Source organism: Panthera pardus, unplaced genomic scaffold (genome assembly GCF_024362965.1).
Source record: "Panthera pardus isolate Hobbes unplaced genomic scaffold, ASM2436296v1 HiC_scaffold_12, whole genome shotgun sequence".
Taxonomy (NCBI): Eukaryota; Metazoa; Chordata; class Mammalia; order Carnivora; family Felidae; genus Panthera; species Panthera pardus.
Genome location: NW_026526677.1, coordinates 69,246,822 through 69,261,802, shown reverse-complemented (window position 1 = coordinate 69,261,802; position 14,981 = coordinate 69,246,822). Strand labels below are relative to the sequence as shown.

General features: G+C 48.7%; 1 protein-coding gene across 3 annotated transcripts in view; it reads left to right on the top strand.

Annotated features, from left to right (window-relative positions):
• The window catches only part of ME3 (malic enzyme 3), a 184,160-nt gene that overhangs the window by 125,940 nt on the left and 43,239 nt on the right, over positions 1 to 14,981 (top strand). For 2 of the 3 annotated variants that reach the window (XM_019450034.2, XM_019450033.2), the window contains exons 6-7: positions 2,889 to 3,050; positions 13,518 to 13,621. In XM_019450034.2, the coding sequence (XP_019305579.1) occupies positions 2,889 to 3,050; positions 13,518 to 13,621 (266 nt within the window). The remainder of the gene's footprint in view (positions 1 to 2,888; positions 3,051 to 13,517; positions 13,622 to 14,981) is intronic. The other variant, XM_019450035.2, reaches the window with a different exon arrangement.

Sequence of the window (14,981 nt, the reverse complement as noted above, 5' to 3'; positions counted from 1 at the left end):
GCAGCGTTTGCATGCTGGAAAAAGAGAAGGAGCATAGGGGCTGAGAGGGAGGAGATTATAGGTGAGTTCAGAGCATGTCTGGGAGGAATGAGGAGGCCAGTCTGGCTGGAGGAGGAGCTTGTGTGCAGATGCGTAGCAGGAGATAAGTCAGAACATATATTGGGTTCAGATCATTAAAGAGTTAAACGTTTTGGACTCTATTCTTTGGACTGTTAGAAGCCACTAAAGGTGTTTGAAGCTAGGAATGGCATAATGAAAATGGGCTTCTGATACAGTGAATCTGGCATTGGTTGGGAGGGGAGATTGGAAGGAAGATGAGTGTGGCTTGAAGCTGATGCAGTAACCCAGCCATTCTCACAGTGGGGTTGAGAGTGGGTGACAAATGGAGCGAGACATGCCCTCAGAGGAGGTGGGCGTGCAGTGGAGTGCCCTTGAACATTTCAGGAGCCCCGTTGCCATTGAAAGACCCCAGAGTTGTAGGGATAACACCCTGGAGTAGTCACTGACTTCCTCTGTTTAACTCACTGCCCCTCAGCGGAGAGAAATTCTTAGACAGTGGGAATCAGGATAAGGAAGCTTGGATTAGGAGAGATGGGAGATTCCCAGAGTGTGGGCACCCTTCATACGAAGGCACAGGCTTCACCAGGGAGAGCTGCAAGGGGGAGGTCAGAGGCGGGCTGTGGGGAGGGTGGCAAAGAGGCAGGGCAGAACTTTACCAAGAACACATGTGCTTTAATGGTGCTTCTGCCAACTGAAATGTAGTAGAAGGAGCCCTGAACCAGGAACCCAAACCCTAATTAGGATCCTGCCCTGCCACATGCACAAAGTGACTTTAGTAAGTCATCTAAACTCCCCTAAGATACCCAATGTGCAAACATCCAGTCCAGTGCCTGGCATCTGGCTGATACGTAACAAATACGTATCAAACATGAAGGTCTTAGAGCTTCTGTTTACTCACCTGTGAAATGGGCTAACAGTCTCAGACTCACCTACCTGCCAGGGCTGTGGAGAGAATCAGGTGACATGTGGGTTGAGAACATTCTCCATAGAGGCAGTAGAGCAGTCTGAGGGGGAATATCATAATCTTCATGGGTCTCTTGTACCATGACCCTGTGAGTCCCCTTTTCAGAAGAGGAGGAGTGTTTTTAAGAATCCCTATCCCTGGGGCACCTGGGTGGCTCAGTCAGTTGAACTTCTGACTCTTGATTTTGGCTCAGGTCACAATCCCAGGGTCATGGGATTGAGCCCCATGTCGGGCTCCATGCTGAGGGTGCAGCCTCCTTGGGATTCTCTGTCTCTGTGCCTCTCTTTCTCTTTAAAAAAAAAAAAAAAAAAAAAAAAGAATCCCTACACCTGTTTCTACCAAAAGGCAGCACCAGCCCATGTGCACGCTCACACTTAAGAGAGCTAGAGAAACAGAAATGATAAGTTGTCATGGACCCCTTGGGTACCAGATCATAAACTCTTCCAGGACAAGAATGGGTCTTCATCTCTTGATCCCCAGGGCTGGAGTTGTACCTGCATGGAGTGAACTGAGCCCTGTGGTGCCCATGAGCACCATGCTTGGGGCACCAGGACCTCCATAGCTCAGAGCTGGACCTAAGACCTGGCCAAAGCCAGGCTCCAGAGGAGGGATGGGTGGCCTCATAAACTTAACTCATTTCAAGACAGAGGAGTGATAGCAGGTGGAGGTGACCTATAGACAACTTCATTGTCACCCTGAGGGGATCCCTGTGGCTTTCACAGTCTGACTCCTGCCTGGCATTTTGTTCTGTGCTTTCATAGGACCGGCATCTCCTTGTTCCCCACACATAGGCCACCCCCTCCCCATCTCTATCCTGGATCCTGATTTCCTCTTGTATCAAGTGCCTTCCTCCCCAGCTGCACCCCCTGCAGACAGTCTTCTCCTGTGTCAGGTGTGGCACATGTGTCCCTTCACCCGTGAAGGGTTGCCCTACAGAAAGTGACTCTCCCTTCTCTGTCTCTGCTGCCCTCATGCTGTTTATGCTGTACCCACTTTCCTTCCAGACTCGTTAATTATAAATACATATATTTCATCTCTTGTTTTGCCCCTTAGTTCTTGAAGGTCTGAGTCCGTACATACTTGTTATTACAAAAGCACAAACTGACGCTCCTTCCCCCAGGATGTGGCATAGTGTCTGCGAAGTGGGTGTTGTGTAAATATGTGCTAAAGGAATGAATAAGTGAATATCTATCATAATCACAATAATTTCAGTTACCATCAGCTTCATCGGCATCTGTTAGTTAACAGCAAGGAAGTCCCGAACCAGCACCGTGTCTGGCACCTAGGATGCCTTCAGTGAATATTTCCCAGAACACAAATCCCAGTACATGTCTAGAATCCTCCTGGTTTCGTGTGGAGTAGTGACCCCAGCAGCTGTCATAGGAGCCCTGCCCTGTGCAGGGTGGGTTTATTACACCCTAGGAGCAGGTCTGAGAGACTTCATTGGTCTCTATACTGGGGGCTGGTGGCAGTGGCATGAACACCTGTTTTTCATTGTCTCTGTTCATTATGTCCTTCCTTCCCTGCCCCCAGATCCCAAGCTGAGAAGATCTGCTTAGTTTCTTTGAGGGGGAGCACCTAGATGTGATTTCCCTCCAGCTGTTTCTTCAGTCCCCGTCCCAAACCTCAGAGCAGGGCAAGGTGTTAGCTCAGTGGGGTTTCTCACCAGCCTGCCAGGAAGGGGAGGGCACGGGAAGAAGAAAGCCTACCTGCAGCTGAATGAATCCCTTGGCCTTTCCACAGACAGGCGGTTTTGTTCCGCAGCAGAGGAGGTGGGTGTCCATTTGACGGGCCTGACGTGTGCAAGGGTTGATAAGATGAGCACTTTGTCATGAGAGGCGCTTCCCGATTGTTTTGTTTCCAGGCCGTGGTGGTAACTGATGGGGAGCGCATCCTGGGCCTAGGCGATCTGGGCTGCTACGGCATGGGCATCCCCGTGGGCAAGCTGGCCCTGTACACAGCATGCGGAGGGGTCAGCCCGCAGCAGTGCCTCCCAGTCCTGCTGGACGTCGGCACCAACAATGAGGTAACACGCCACCCTGAACTGGAGCCCTGGGGCCAGAAGGTGGCAGCTGGGGTGGGGTGGGGGGTGCCTTTGAGGGGCAGGGTCCACGGGGACCACCCTGGGAAGTGGTGTTTGTGCGTGTCTGCAGGCTCCACTCTGGGTCTCTGTGTCAGGAAAGACAAAAAATTACTCAAGAATTCCTTCTTAGTGACCCTCATCTCTGAGTTTAAAATCAGTGCAAATTCATCTTTTAAAAATTGGAAAAAATTAGGGTGCCTGGGTGGCTCAGTTGAGCGTCTGACTTCGGCTCAAGTCATGATCTTGCAACTCAGGAGTTTGAGTCCCCCATCAGGCTCACTGCTGTCAGCCTGTCAGCGCTGAGCCCACTTTGAATCCTCTGTCCCCTTCTCTCTGCCCCTCCCTTGCTTGCACTCTTCAAAAAAAAATAAGTATTTTAAAAAATTGGAAAAAATTTGAGAAAATCAGAAGTGTTAAATATAAAATAAAATATCAGTCACACAACCAGTACTAATCATGGTTTATGTTTTGGTGTATTTCCTTCCAGGCTTTTCCCCACCAAAGCATTTATAAAAACAAACTTGGGTTTATATTAAATTTTGCATCGGAAACCTTCCACAGATGGACACCCAGGTTGCTTCTAGTTTGTTTGCAAATATAAATTTACTCTGAGCCCATTTTTGCAGATCAGTCTTTGTTTCTAGGTGTGATTATATAGTTAGGATAATTTCCTAGAAATGGAAATATTGAGGCAAGGGGAGTGGTGATTTTTTAGATTCTTGATTCATACTGTCAAAAACGTTATACTTACTTGGATTGTGCAGTGATCTTTCTCAAGATACTTGCCACGAGTCTTTGCATGGCCTTCCTCCTCCCTGTACACTGTACATCCCCATTGCTTTTTTATTTTTTAATGTTTATTTATTTTGAGAGAGGGAGGGAGGGACAGAGAGAGAGAATCCCAAGCAGGCTCTGTGCTCACTGTAGAGCCCTATATAGGGCTTGATCCCATGACCTGAGCCAACATCAAGAGTCAGACACTTAACCAACTGAGCCACTCAAGCATCTCTACCCCCATTTCTAAACATGAATGAGAACTTGTACCTCCTAGCAAGGAATGATGCTTATTTGGGCTTCATCGACAGGTGGAATCAAAGGAGAGGACAGCTAGGCAGACCTTGCTAAGAGCTGGGAAATCGTGGGGCGTGGGAGGTGAAGGAGGACAAGGGAAGTGGGAAGCAAGGACCCTGGTCCTGCATCACTGACAGCCAGGTGAGTCCCTGCACCCATTCTGGTACAATGAGGAACTGAACCAGAAGGTTTTTGAGTGTTCTACCTCTAAAGCTCTTCTCCACATGCCTCCCCTCCAGCCTCGGAGACAGGAGGCAGGATGGAGACACAAGCCTTAGAGTTGCTCCATAAGACCAGTCCTCAAGGTCTGCTGTATGCTGTGTGTGGTTCTCTTTCCTAGACCAGGTGCCTGGGTTTTGCTGAAATTGTCCTTTGGTCTCAACATGCATGGAATCATGCAGGCATGGATGAGTGTAGCGAACTTTAAAAAAAAAATTTTATTAGTTTTCTTTATTTTTGAGAGGGAGAGAGAGACAGAGTGCATGTGGGGGAGGGGCAGAGAGAGAGGGAAACACAGAATTGGAAGTAGGCTCCAGGCTCTGAGCTCTGAGCTGTCTGCACAGAGCCCGATGTGGGGCCTGAACCCACGAACCACGAGATCATGACCTGAGCCCAAGTTAGATGCTCAACCAACCGAGCCACCCAGGTGCCCCAAGTGTAGCAAAGTTTTAATTGTTCTTCCCATCCAATACTTCCTGCTGTGTTCCCACTGGATTTAAATTTTTTTAATGTTTATTTTTTTGAGGGAGAGAGACACAGAACACGAGCAGGGGAGGGGCAGAGAGAGAGGGAGACACAGAATCTGAAGCAGGCTCCAGGCTCTGGGCTGTCAGCACAGAGCCCGACGTGGGGCTCAAACACACAGACCACAAGATCATGACCTGAGCTGAAGTCAGACGTTTAAACTGACTGAACCACCCAGATGCCACTCCAACTGGATTTAATTGAGACCTTTACTCACTGTCTCCTAAGAACCCGCTCCAAGCAGCATTGAGTCTGATCCTAAGACCTCTGTATCCCCTGGAAGGGTGTCAGTCGCCTGTAGCACATGCATAAGGTCCTGTGTCATTAAAGTTCCAACACCCTTGCAATGATGTGCTAAAATCTAGAGCCCCAGCTTGTAATAAACCCACCAGAAGAGATGGCAGGAAACTATGAGTAAATCATGGCCAGGCAGCTTTTCACAGACCACCCTGTTTAAGCTTGACAACCCGGAGAAATTAATTTGCCCACAAAGATCTGCTAGGAGTGACAAGGCAGGGATCCTAATCTGTATCTGCCCTCCTCTTCCCATACCACAGCTGCCTGCCTGGCTTCCTGCTGCTTTGTAAGCAAAGGTCATTTCTTGATTTTTAGAATTTTTATTACTAAGGTCACTTGAACACATTATTCAAAATCTTAAAACAGAAATGACATTTCTCCCACAATGCTACATCTATGTTTCTTTCAGTATCTGTCTATGCATAAACATAGATGGAGTAATGTGCCTATAATTTTGTTCTGATTTTTTCAATGAATGGTATTTCATGAACACTTTCTCTCTACTTACTTAGCAAGAGTTTATTGGATGTTGAGTAGGTGTCAGGCACTGGCTAGGCATGAGGAAGATAAATGAGAGCCAGGCGTGGGTGGAATATTCTACTTGTCAGTGTTTCAATACTGCCACCTAATTGATCATTTTAATGGCTAATGTGTTACATCTCCACCAAGTGTCTGCTTCTCCCCCTGAGGCTTTAGGACTCTGAATCACTTCTCCCTCTGGGTGTGGAAGTGAGAGAGCTTCCCCTGGGTCTGCCTTTTCCTGTCAGGAAGGACCAGAGTATTCCCCCGCTGAGAGGGGAAACACAAGGTGAGAGGAGGCACTGCCCCCACAGCATGAGGTGAGAGAAAGCAGTTCCCACCCCGTGCAGTTAGACCAGTACCAGTATCTGCAATGTGCCAGGCCTTTATAGATTTTCATAGCCTTTATAGATTTTAACAGATTTTATAGATTTCAATCTCATTTAATTCTGACAGCAGCTGTATGAGATATTGTCCTCCCCCATTTTATAGATAAAGAAACTGAGACTGAAACATGTTAACTACTTACCTCAGGTACCACAGCACTGAGTGTCAGAGCTGGGAATTGAACCTGGGTATCTCTGATTCCAAAGTTGCCTTGTCCACTGTGGCACTCTTCTTCAAGGGGTCAGGCATTCATGTTATAGACTAGGTAATGAAGACTGGGAAGCAGATGTTTCAACCAGTCAGGGTCCTGTGGACACTCAGGCGTAGGTGTGCTGATGTTATCTGCAGGGTCCTCTTGCTCCAGAGAAAGGCAAGCTCCCACCAGACCCTCTTCACAAAATTCAAGACACAAAAATCCAAAGTTACAAAGCGGCCCATATCAGGAAGACAGTGGTTTCACTCTTTCCAGATGCATTCACTATATGATGTCCCACACTACAGTTCTTTTTAAAAAAAGGAGTCAATTTGCAAGATTCCCACCCCTGGCCCAGAAGTCTTGGGGCATATCTCCCCACACCCACCCCCAGAGCAAGCCAGAGCAACAGGAGACCCCCACCCCCCGCCACACACACACACACACAGCAAGCCAGAGCAACGGGAGAGAGGCTTAATTTTGCACCTTTCATCTCACATGTCAGTGCAGGGAGGGTGCTGTTGTGGGGGTCTGTAGGGTCAGGATGATGACACCATCTGTGTGTGCAGCTCTGTGAAAACCCCTGAGGCAACAGGAGCTTTAATCAGAGTCAAGGAAAACACCCCTCCATGTTTCCTGTTGAAGGAAAACATCTGCTGCCTGCAGCCCTGAAACTGAGTCACTTTTACCTGCCACCCCCAAGGAGGTTTGGAAAGATAAATATGGTGGGCAGTGATCCCATGAAAAGGGGACATCCCATGCTTAACTTCTAAAGGGACAAAGCCAGGGAGCCCCTGCCAGATAGGCCCACCTGCTCTGGGCCTCTGTCAAGGCTGTGTGTGGATTGGTTTGTACGTTTTATTTCCTACACATGCAAGGCCAGACAGCATCATGCACTGTCCACATTAGAAGGGACTGGAATGATAATTGCCCCTTAAATAACCCAGGAGTGAGGGGTGCTAACCCCCATGCAGTTGAAAATCCATATATAACTTTTGAGTCCCCCAAAACTTACTAGCCTACTATCCACAGGAAGCCTTATCAATAACATAGTCGATTAACACATACTTTGTATGTTGTATGTGTTATATACTGTATCCTTACAGTGAAGTAAGCTAGAGAAAAGAAAAGAATATTAAGAAAGTCACAAGAGAGGGGCGCCTTGTGTGGCTCAGTCTGTTAAGCGTCCAACTTCAGCTCAGGTCATCATCTCGTGGTTCATGGGTTTGAACCCCGCGTCGAGCTTCATGCTGACAGCTTGGAGCCTGGAACCTGCTTCAGATTCTGTGTCTCCCTCTCTCTCTGCTCCTCCCCCACTCTTGAGCATGCACGCACTCTCAAAAAATGAATAAGCATTTAAAAAATTTTTAAAAATCACAAGAGAAAATACATGCATGGCACTGTACTGTATCGAAAAAAAAAATCTCTGTGTAAGTGGGCCTGCACAGTCCAAATCTGTGTTGTTCAAGGGCCAAGTGTACTTGTCCTTCAAACCCCTTGTTCCACCCAGGAAGAGGGGCCTCTGAGCAGAAGTGGCTTTCCCCGGGTTTGATTCTGAGCCCAGTAGGTCCTGCAGGGCAACCCTGGGCGGGGGGGGGGGCTTGGGGGCTTGGCTCTAAAATGGCCTCTGAGCCTTAGGAGTCTTGAGCCTCGATGGATTCTAATGGGTGGAGAGCTCCTTGGGGACACATGGGAACAGACTGTCAACAGAGCTGGGCAAACAGCCTTGGGTGTGTTACCGGACTGCTGAGGAAGCATGGGTTTGCCAACAGAGCTGGGTGTTGAAGGCCTGCTTCCGCCTCTCGAGAGCATCGTTGCTGAGGCTGATGAACAGCCAGTGTTCACCATGTGGTGCCATCAGAGGCACTCACTCCCTGTGTGCATGTGACCACTGAGGGTGCCCCTCCTGGGATCTTTGTAGCTTACCCATGGGTTTGACTGAGCAACCAGGGACACATGTGGTAGGCATAACTGCCATCCTGAGAGGGGGGGGTGTGCTGTATCCACGCATGAACCCAATCCCATGACCTCCCCAGACCCCCAGATGTTCTCTGGGTAACCTCTTAGCATGCCTGTTGCTACTTAAGATACATATTTTTCCAGGCCAGGAAGTTCATCTCTCTTCCAGCTTTATTTAATCCAGTACTCAGAGATATGGCAAGTGAAGAGGAGGAAACCCATTTTGTTTTCCGTGACATTTTGTCTCCAAGAAACACCCAAAGTCACAGACCTAAGTGACAGAGCCTAAATTCGAACCCTGGTGTGTCTAATGCCAAAGCCAGACCAGACTGAGGGCGCTCAGAGGGAGCACCCTGACCAATACCACCCAGCCCGGCAGTGCCCTTTGCTCTGCATGCAGCACACTGCCTCCCAGCTTCAAGATCCCTTCTGCCTCTCTTGCTGGGGTTACCAGATTTAGCAAAGAAAAATATACGATGCCAATTCAATTTAAATTTCAGGTAAATAGCTAATCATATTTTGGCCTGTGTTCCATGTATGTTCCTTGCAACACTTGGGATATATTTAGGCTAAAAGAAAAAATTATTGCCTAGCTGAGATTCAAGTTGAAGTAGGCGTTCTGTATTTTTTCTGCCAATACTACCTACTGAAAACTTCTAAACACATACGTAAGGAAGTGAAGGATAGAGGAGGGGTGCAAGGAGAGAGTCCAGGTCAGTTACAGCTCCACACCTTGCTGGCAGCCATTGTTACAGGTAAGTCACTCAGTGGGACAGAGGGCAGAATATGGACTTCTTGTTTCATGGTGTGCCAGGACAGAGTGAGTGCTCCACCCTGTGCTGTTTTGGAGAAGCCATTCTCCCTCCTGCCAAGGGAGATCCAGCTGGCTAGTGATGGGGACTCCATCACTGCTCCCCAGCCTCACCTGCAGGATGATAGCCTGACCTTCCCAGCCACTGCTGAGTTCCTTCAGAGGACCAGGCAGAGGACAAGCCCCCCCCCCCCAGGTCAGCTGTTCCCCCCTACATGGAATATTGGGGAGAAGGGACACTGTCATGAGGTCCAGTCAAAGCAAGGCTTAGCTGCTTTCTGGATGTGTGCGTTTGGGCAATTTCCGTAAACTGTCCACCTTCCTCATCTGTGAAATGGGGATGAGAATAGGTAAGACAGAAGGATCGAATTACTTTTGATTCAGTAGTAAATTACTTGAAAGTTCTATACAAATATTTTCAGTATTTATATTTCAGTATTATCTCCATTAGAAACTTTATTTCCAATTTTTTGCATGTGCTTAGGAAGTATTTCAGGCATAAAACATTTTAATATAAAAGCAAAATATAAAGACTCTTCTAAAGCTTTCATAGTCACTCTTATGTCTAAGTAGTACCTCGTTATGGTTGACCTTTGATTCTAAACATAGATATACTGAAAAAGTTTTGGAAAATCCTAAAATTCTTCAGTACCTCTGGAGAATTTGCCTTGCCCCACAAACCACACACGCAGCACTGAGAAACTCACTTTTCGCTGCCTGATTGTACCAGTGACTCAAATCTTCACTTTGGCAACATTACAGATTGTAACTCACTGCTGGACCCTTTAAGTCTGTATAAAAACTAAAACTGTGAGTCTTTTCTGCAGATGCTGAGAATTATACTGTTTCTATATGTGTATGCTCTTCAGGGCTGTGTGTGTGCATGTCCGTGTGTGTGTGTGTGTGTGTGTGTGTGTGTGTTTCGGATAGCTGAAATTACATCTGTGCCCTTTTATATCCTGCTCTTTTCACTTTAAATAATCTCATACACAGGGCGCCTGGGTGGCTTAGTCGGTTGAGCGTTTGATTTCGGCTCAGGTCATGATCTCACGATTCGAAGGTTCCAGCCCCGTGTTGGGTTCTGTGCTAACAGCTCAGAGCCTGGAGCCTGCTTCAAATTCTGTGTCTCCCCTTCTCTCTGCCCCTTCCCCGCTGATGCTCTATCTCTCTCCTTCAAAAATAAACATTAAAAAAAAGGTTTAAATAACCTCATTAAATAACCACATTTGTCCAGGTGGCTGCACAGTTTTAAAAACCACTAACTTTAATGACTGTCTAGCTTTCCATCAAGTCCTCATAACATTTACTTTATGGTGTGCCCTTGGCTGGATGTTTCCTGCCCCTAAGTGGCTTTTGCAGGGTCACCTTGAAGGTGGCACATGAAGGGTGGGCACCTGAATGCCCACCATCATCCTTTAGTCTAATAAACACACATGCCTGCCAGGGCAGAATCCTAAACTGTCTCAGGGAGGTATAATCTGGAGGTGAAGAGAGTGAGAGTCGAAGGATAGGCTTACCCTCTTGCTAAATGTAGAGTGTGGTGCTTGGCAGAAAGCTCTACACCTACCTTGGGTTGTGTGCACTTGGGATTGGGGTTGAGGGTTTAGGAAGACAGATACTTCCTGCCTAGTCTTGTCTGTCCCCTACACTTTTGCATAACCACGTCTGTAGCACTATCAAGACAGTATGGGTCTAGAGCAGTGTCTTTAACAAAAATAACTCCATTCTGGTGGATGTGCAAAAGAGCTGCCCGAGCTGTGTGGCTCTGTGGGGAGGACCGTGGGCTCTGGAGCCAGGCAGCCTGAGTTTGAGTCCTGACTCTTCCACTTACCAGCCTGAGGTCTGTGCACCCGATCCTCTGAGAAACAGAGGTGTGAAAGGTTTGTTGGGGAACACCCAGGAAGAATAAAGGGGGAAGCAGGAGCAGCTAGCGAGTGGGTGGGGCCTTCAGGCTACAGTGTAGATCTGACCCCCTTGAAAGGAGAGAAGGAAGGAAGGAGACCTCAGTCAGAAGACCCCAGCCTGGGTGTGTGTCTGACTTTGGCTCAGGTCATGATCTCACGGTTTGTGAGTTTGAGCCCCACATCAGGCTCTGTGCTGACAGCTCAGAGCCTGGAGCCTGCTTCGGATTCTGTGTCTCCCTCTCTCTCTGCCCCTCCCTCACTTGCACTGTCTCTATGAATTAATTAAGAAGATCCCAGTCTGCAGTGTGGTCCTGGGAAAGCCTCAGGAAGGTTGATGGAAAACCCAAGCCCTGGTTGCCTGCACAGAGGGTTGGCCCGGCATTGGCCAGGCATCTGCTGTGCGTGGCCATGGCTGGGAGCAGCCCAGAGACAGCATGGCAGCTGAAGGCTGTCCACTCAACTCCTCTTCCTCAGCAGGTTCTCTTAAGGGAGTTCTAAGCCACACACCTCTGTGCATGTCCCACCTCTTAGGGGAGAATTGCATACTTAGAATGTTCCTTAGCATGTGGCACATATGAAGCGCTGTGAAAGTTAAAGCTGCTGTCATCACTTTATGGCGTATGTTAAAACTCACAAAGCTCTCTCACAGACATTATTTCTTTTAATCATCATAAGCACACTTTCCAGCTGGCGTCTCATTCCCTTTTGACAAATGAGAAGACAGGTCCAAGGGGTCCTGTGATTTGCCCAAGCTCACGGCTAGTCTGTGATGGGGGTCAGATTTGGGGCGGGGGGGGGGGGAGCTTCCATTTGAGGGCAGGGCTGTGGGGTCCTTATCTCTGCATCCTACAATGCAGAGATGAGCGTAACATGATGCTTATCCTCAAAGAGCTCATAGTTTTGGTGCTGCAGACACAAAACTTCTGGAGACGCTCACACACAGAATCACTTACTGTTTCCTGAATATACCAGGCACTTTTCCCTCCTTCTGCCTCCAGCCCCCAGCCCTTCCCTATGCTGACTCCACCTGAAGAGCCCAGCCTACCTGTCAAAATCTGCCCATCTTTGTTTTGTTTTTTGAGAGAGCGTGCAAGCACGTGAGTGGGAAAGGGGCAGAGAGAGAGAGAGAGGGGGACGGAGGATGTGACACTGACAGCAGCGAGCCTGATGTGGGGCTTGAACCCACAAACTGTGAGATCGTGACCTGAGCAGAAGCCAGATGCTGAACCCACTGAGCCACCCAGGCACCCCACTGTGTCTTTTAATGCTCAACTATTTCCCCCATGACAGTCACCGCCTATCCCCCAGTGGGAATTACTTTACTCCTTCCCTGTGCTTCCATGTGCCAGACTTAGTGCCAAAACAGTGTCACTCTTCACTGTAGTAGAGTTTGTTTACTCATGAGCCCCCTGCAGTAGCCGGTGAGCACCTTGAAGGCAACAACCACTCCTTACTCATTTACAGACCCCAGGAGGGCCCAGTGTCAGCAGTAACAGACCGGCAGTAAATGTGCATGATCGGGTCCACTGATTGTGTAGGGTGTGTGTGTGAGGGGTTAGAGAAGAGGTGGGAAGTTGGCCAGTGGCAGACACAGAAGATAACCAGAGTGTGTGAGGGCTGTGACAGAAAGAGCTGCAAGAGGTGGAATGGGGGGACCCCTAACACAGGAGGTATTCCGCAGGGGGACATCTTTCTTGAGCGGAAATGTCTGGTTGTATCATTGTATCCTTGTACCCTCAGGGACTAGCACAGTGCCAGGCACGTGGTAGGTATTCAGTGAGATTTCTTTTGAATGAATAAAGTGTTTTCTAATTTGAATTCAGATCTGTGACTTTGGACGAGACCCAATACCTCAATCCAGATGCTGTCTAGAGCCCCAAATAGACGTTTGGCAGTGTTTAGAGACATTTTTTCTTGTCATAACTGGGGGTGCTACTGACTTCTAATGGATAGAGGCCAGAGATGCTGCTAAATATTCTACAATGTGCAGATCCGCCCTCTCATCAAAGAATTCCAAGCCAAAATGTCAATAGTGCCAGTATTGGGAAACCTTGAAATAAACCCAGAGCAGGGGCACCTGGGTGGCTCAGTCAGTTAAGTGTCTGGCTCTTGATTTCAGCTCAGGTCAGATCTAATGGTTCATGAGTTTGAGCCCCACGTCTGGCTCTGCACTTACAGCACAGAGCCTGTTTGGGCTCTGTCCCTCCCTGGCTCGTTCTCTCCCTCTCCCTCTCTCAAAATAAATAAACATTTTTTTTTAATTAAAAAAAAAACCAGAGCACCTGCAGCCAGGGGTTGGAAGACCACGTCTGAGAGAGGATTTTCTGTGTCAAAGCATCCTTGTTTCCTAACATTGGAACCACCTAGGAGTCCCAAGTCAGTCAGTGGCCTAGCCTCCAGACCCTTCTAGGGATGACACCTGGCGAGGCAGGTTGGGCAGCCAGCGTCCAGCTCCCTCCGCCCCCTCTCCCTGGTCCTTCCCACTAAACCAGGGCAGTTGAACAAACAGATGCTGTCTTCTCCAGGAGCTGCTCAGAGACCCTCTGTACATTGGGTTGAAACACCAGCGTGTGCGTGGGAAGGAGTACGATGACCTGCTGGACGAGTTCATGCAGGCTGTGACAGACAAGTAAGTGGGTCAGCCTATTCCTTTTGAAAAAGGACTCTTGGGAGATGGTCTGGATCAGGCCAACACTGTATCTGACTGTTCAGCAGATGCACAAACAAGAGGCAGGAGATGCATGCTTTTCTGAGTGTTCTGTAAGTTGCAACTTGACCCCGTGTATCTGGAAGACTCAAAGCCATTGGGTTTGTTCCATGGGAGACTGTTTGAGAACAGAGGGGAGAGAGAAGAGGGTTGATGACTGAGAGCCTAAGTGCCCGATGTCCCAGAAAGAAAACCCCTTTGCTGAGCTGTTCTGGGCCCTTGGCATGAACAGGGATATAGTGAGCGGTGGAGAAAAGAAGTGTGCCCTTCTGACAGACTGGCTTGGGAAGGCAGTTTACCACATCAGCCGTCATTTCTACCTGTACGTGAGGACCAGGCAGCATTAATGAACCACCATAGCAGGTCACACGGCTATGGGCCTGCAGGATTTATGAGGTGTCATCTGTGCTCTGGGGTATGTGATATCGGTGGCTTCAGCCCCCCTCACCTGCCCCCTCTGTGTGCCATCATGGCCACCCACACGCCCTGCTGTGGCTGGTATGGTCCTGGGATGGAGTTCTGGAAATAGCCTCTCCACCCACCCATGTATAGTCTGACAGGCAAGTCAGTCAAGACAGTTTCAGCAGCTGGGCAGACCCCTGCAGACCCCGCAGGTCCCCCAGTCACTTGAGAACCTCCAGCCTTTGTTGCTGTCCCAAGAGTGTCCAGGTCATGGCAGAGCTGGACTGGGCATCTGGGGCAAAGTACTCCCTTGCCTGTGCTCAGCTGCTCAGAGCAAAGCAGTGGGCTGGGAAGAGAGCTGCTCTGGCCTCTGCAGCTTTGGGGGCAGGAAAACTAGATCTGACTCTTGACCCCATCTCCTCTAGGTCTGTGACGTCATTGAGTAGGTTCCTGAGCTTTTAACTTTCCTCATCTGGTCTCCCTATTGGGATAAGATGCAAGCATTTTATTGTTGTGGTTTTTGTTTTTTAAGATGAAAGAAAATAATACTGTAATTATATGGAATATGAATGATCCTGTAGAAAAGCAGAAATTAGTAATGGAGTGTGGGGTCAGGGGGGTGGGGTCCAAAGTTCCCAAGTAAGCAAGAGGGTGAGAGTCTGGTGCACACCTGAAGAGCTTACCTTTAGATGGGCGCACAGATGCTCATCCACAGGGACAGAGAGGCACAGTCATGGGTAGGTGGGTAGATGTGGTGGGGGCTGGGGATGGAAGGTCCACTAACAGAGGACAAGGTCATCCACAGAGAGTAAGGATAGGGCAGAGGTGGAGGTTTAAGGCTAGAGAAGGTATGACCTGAAATGTCCAAACGTGAGGATGC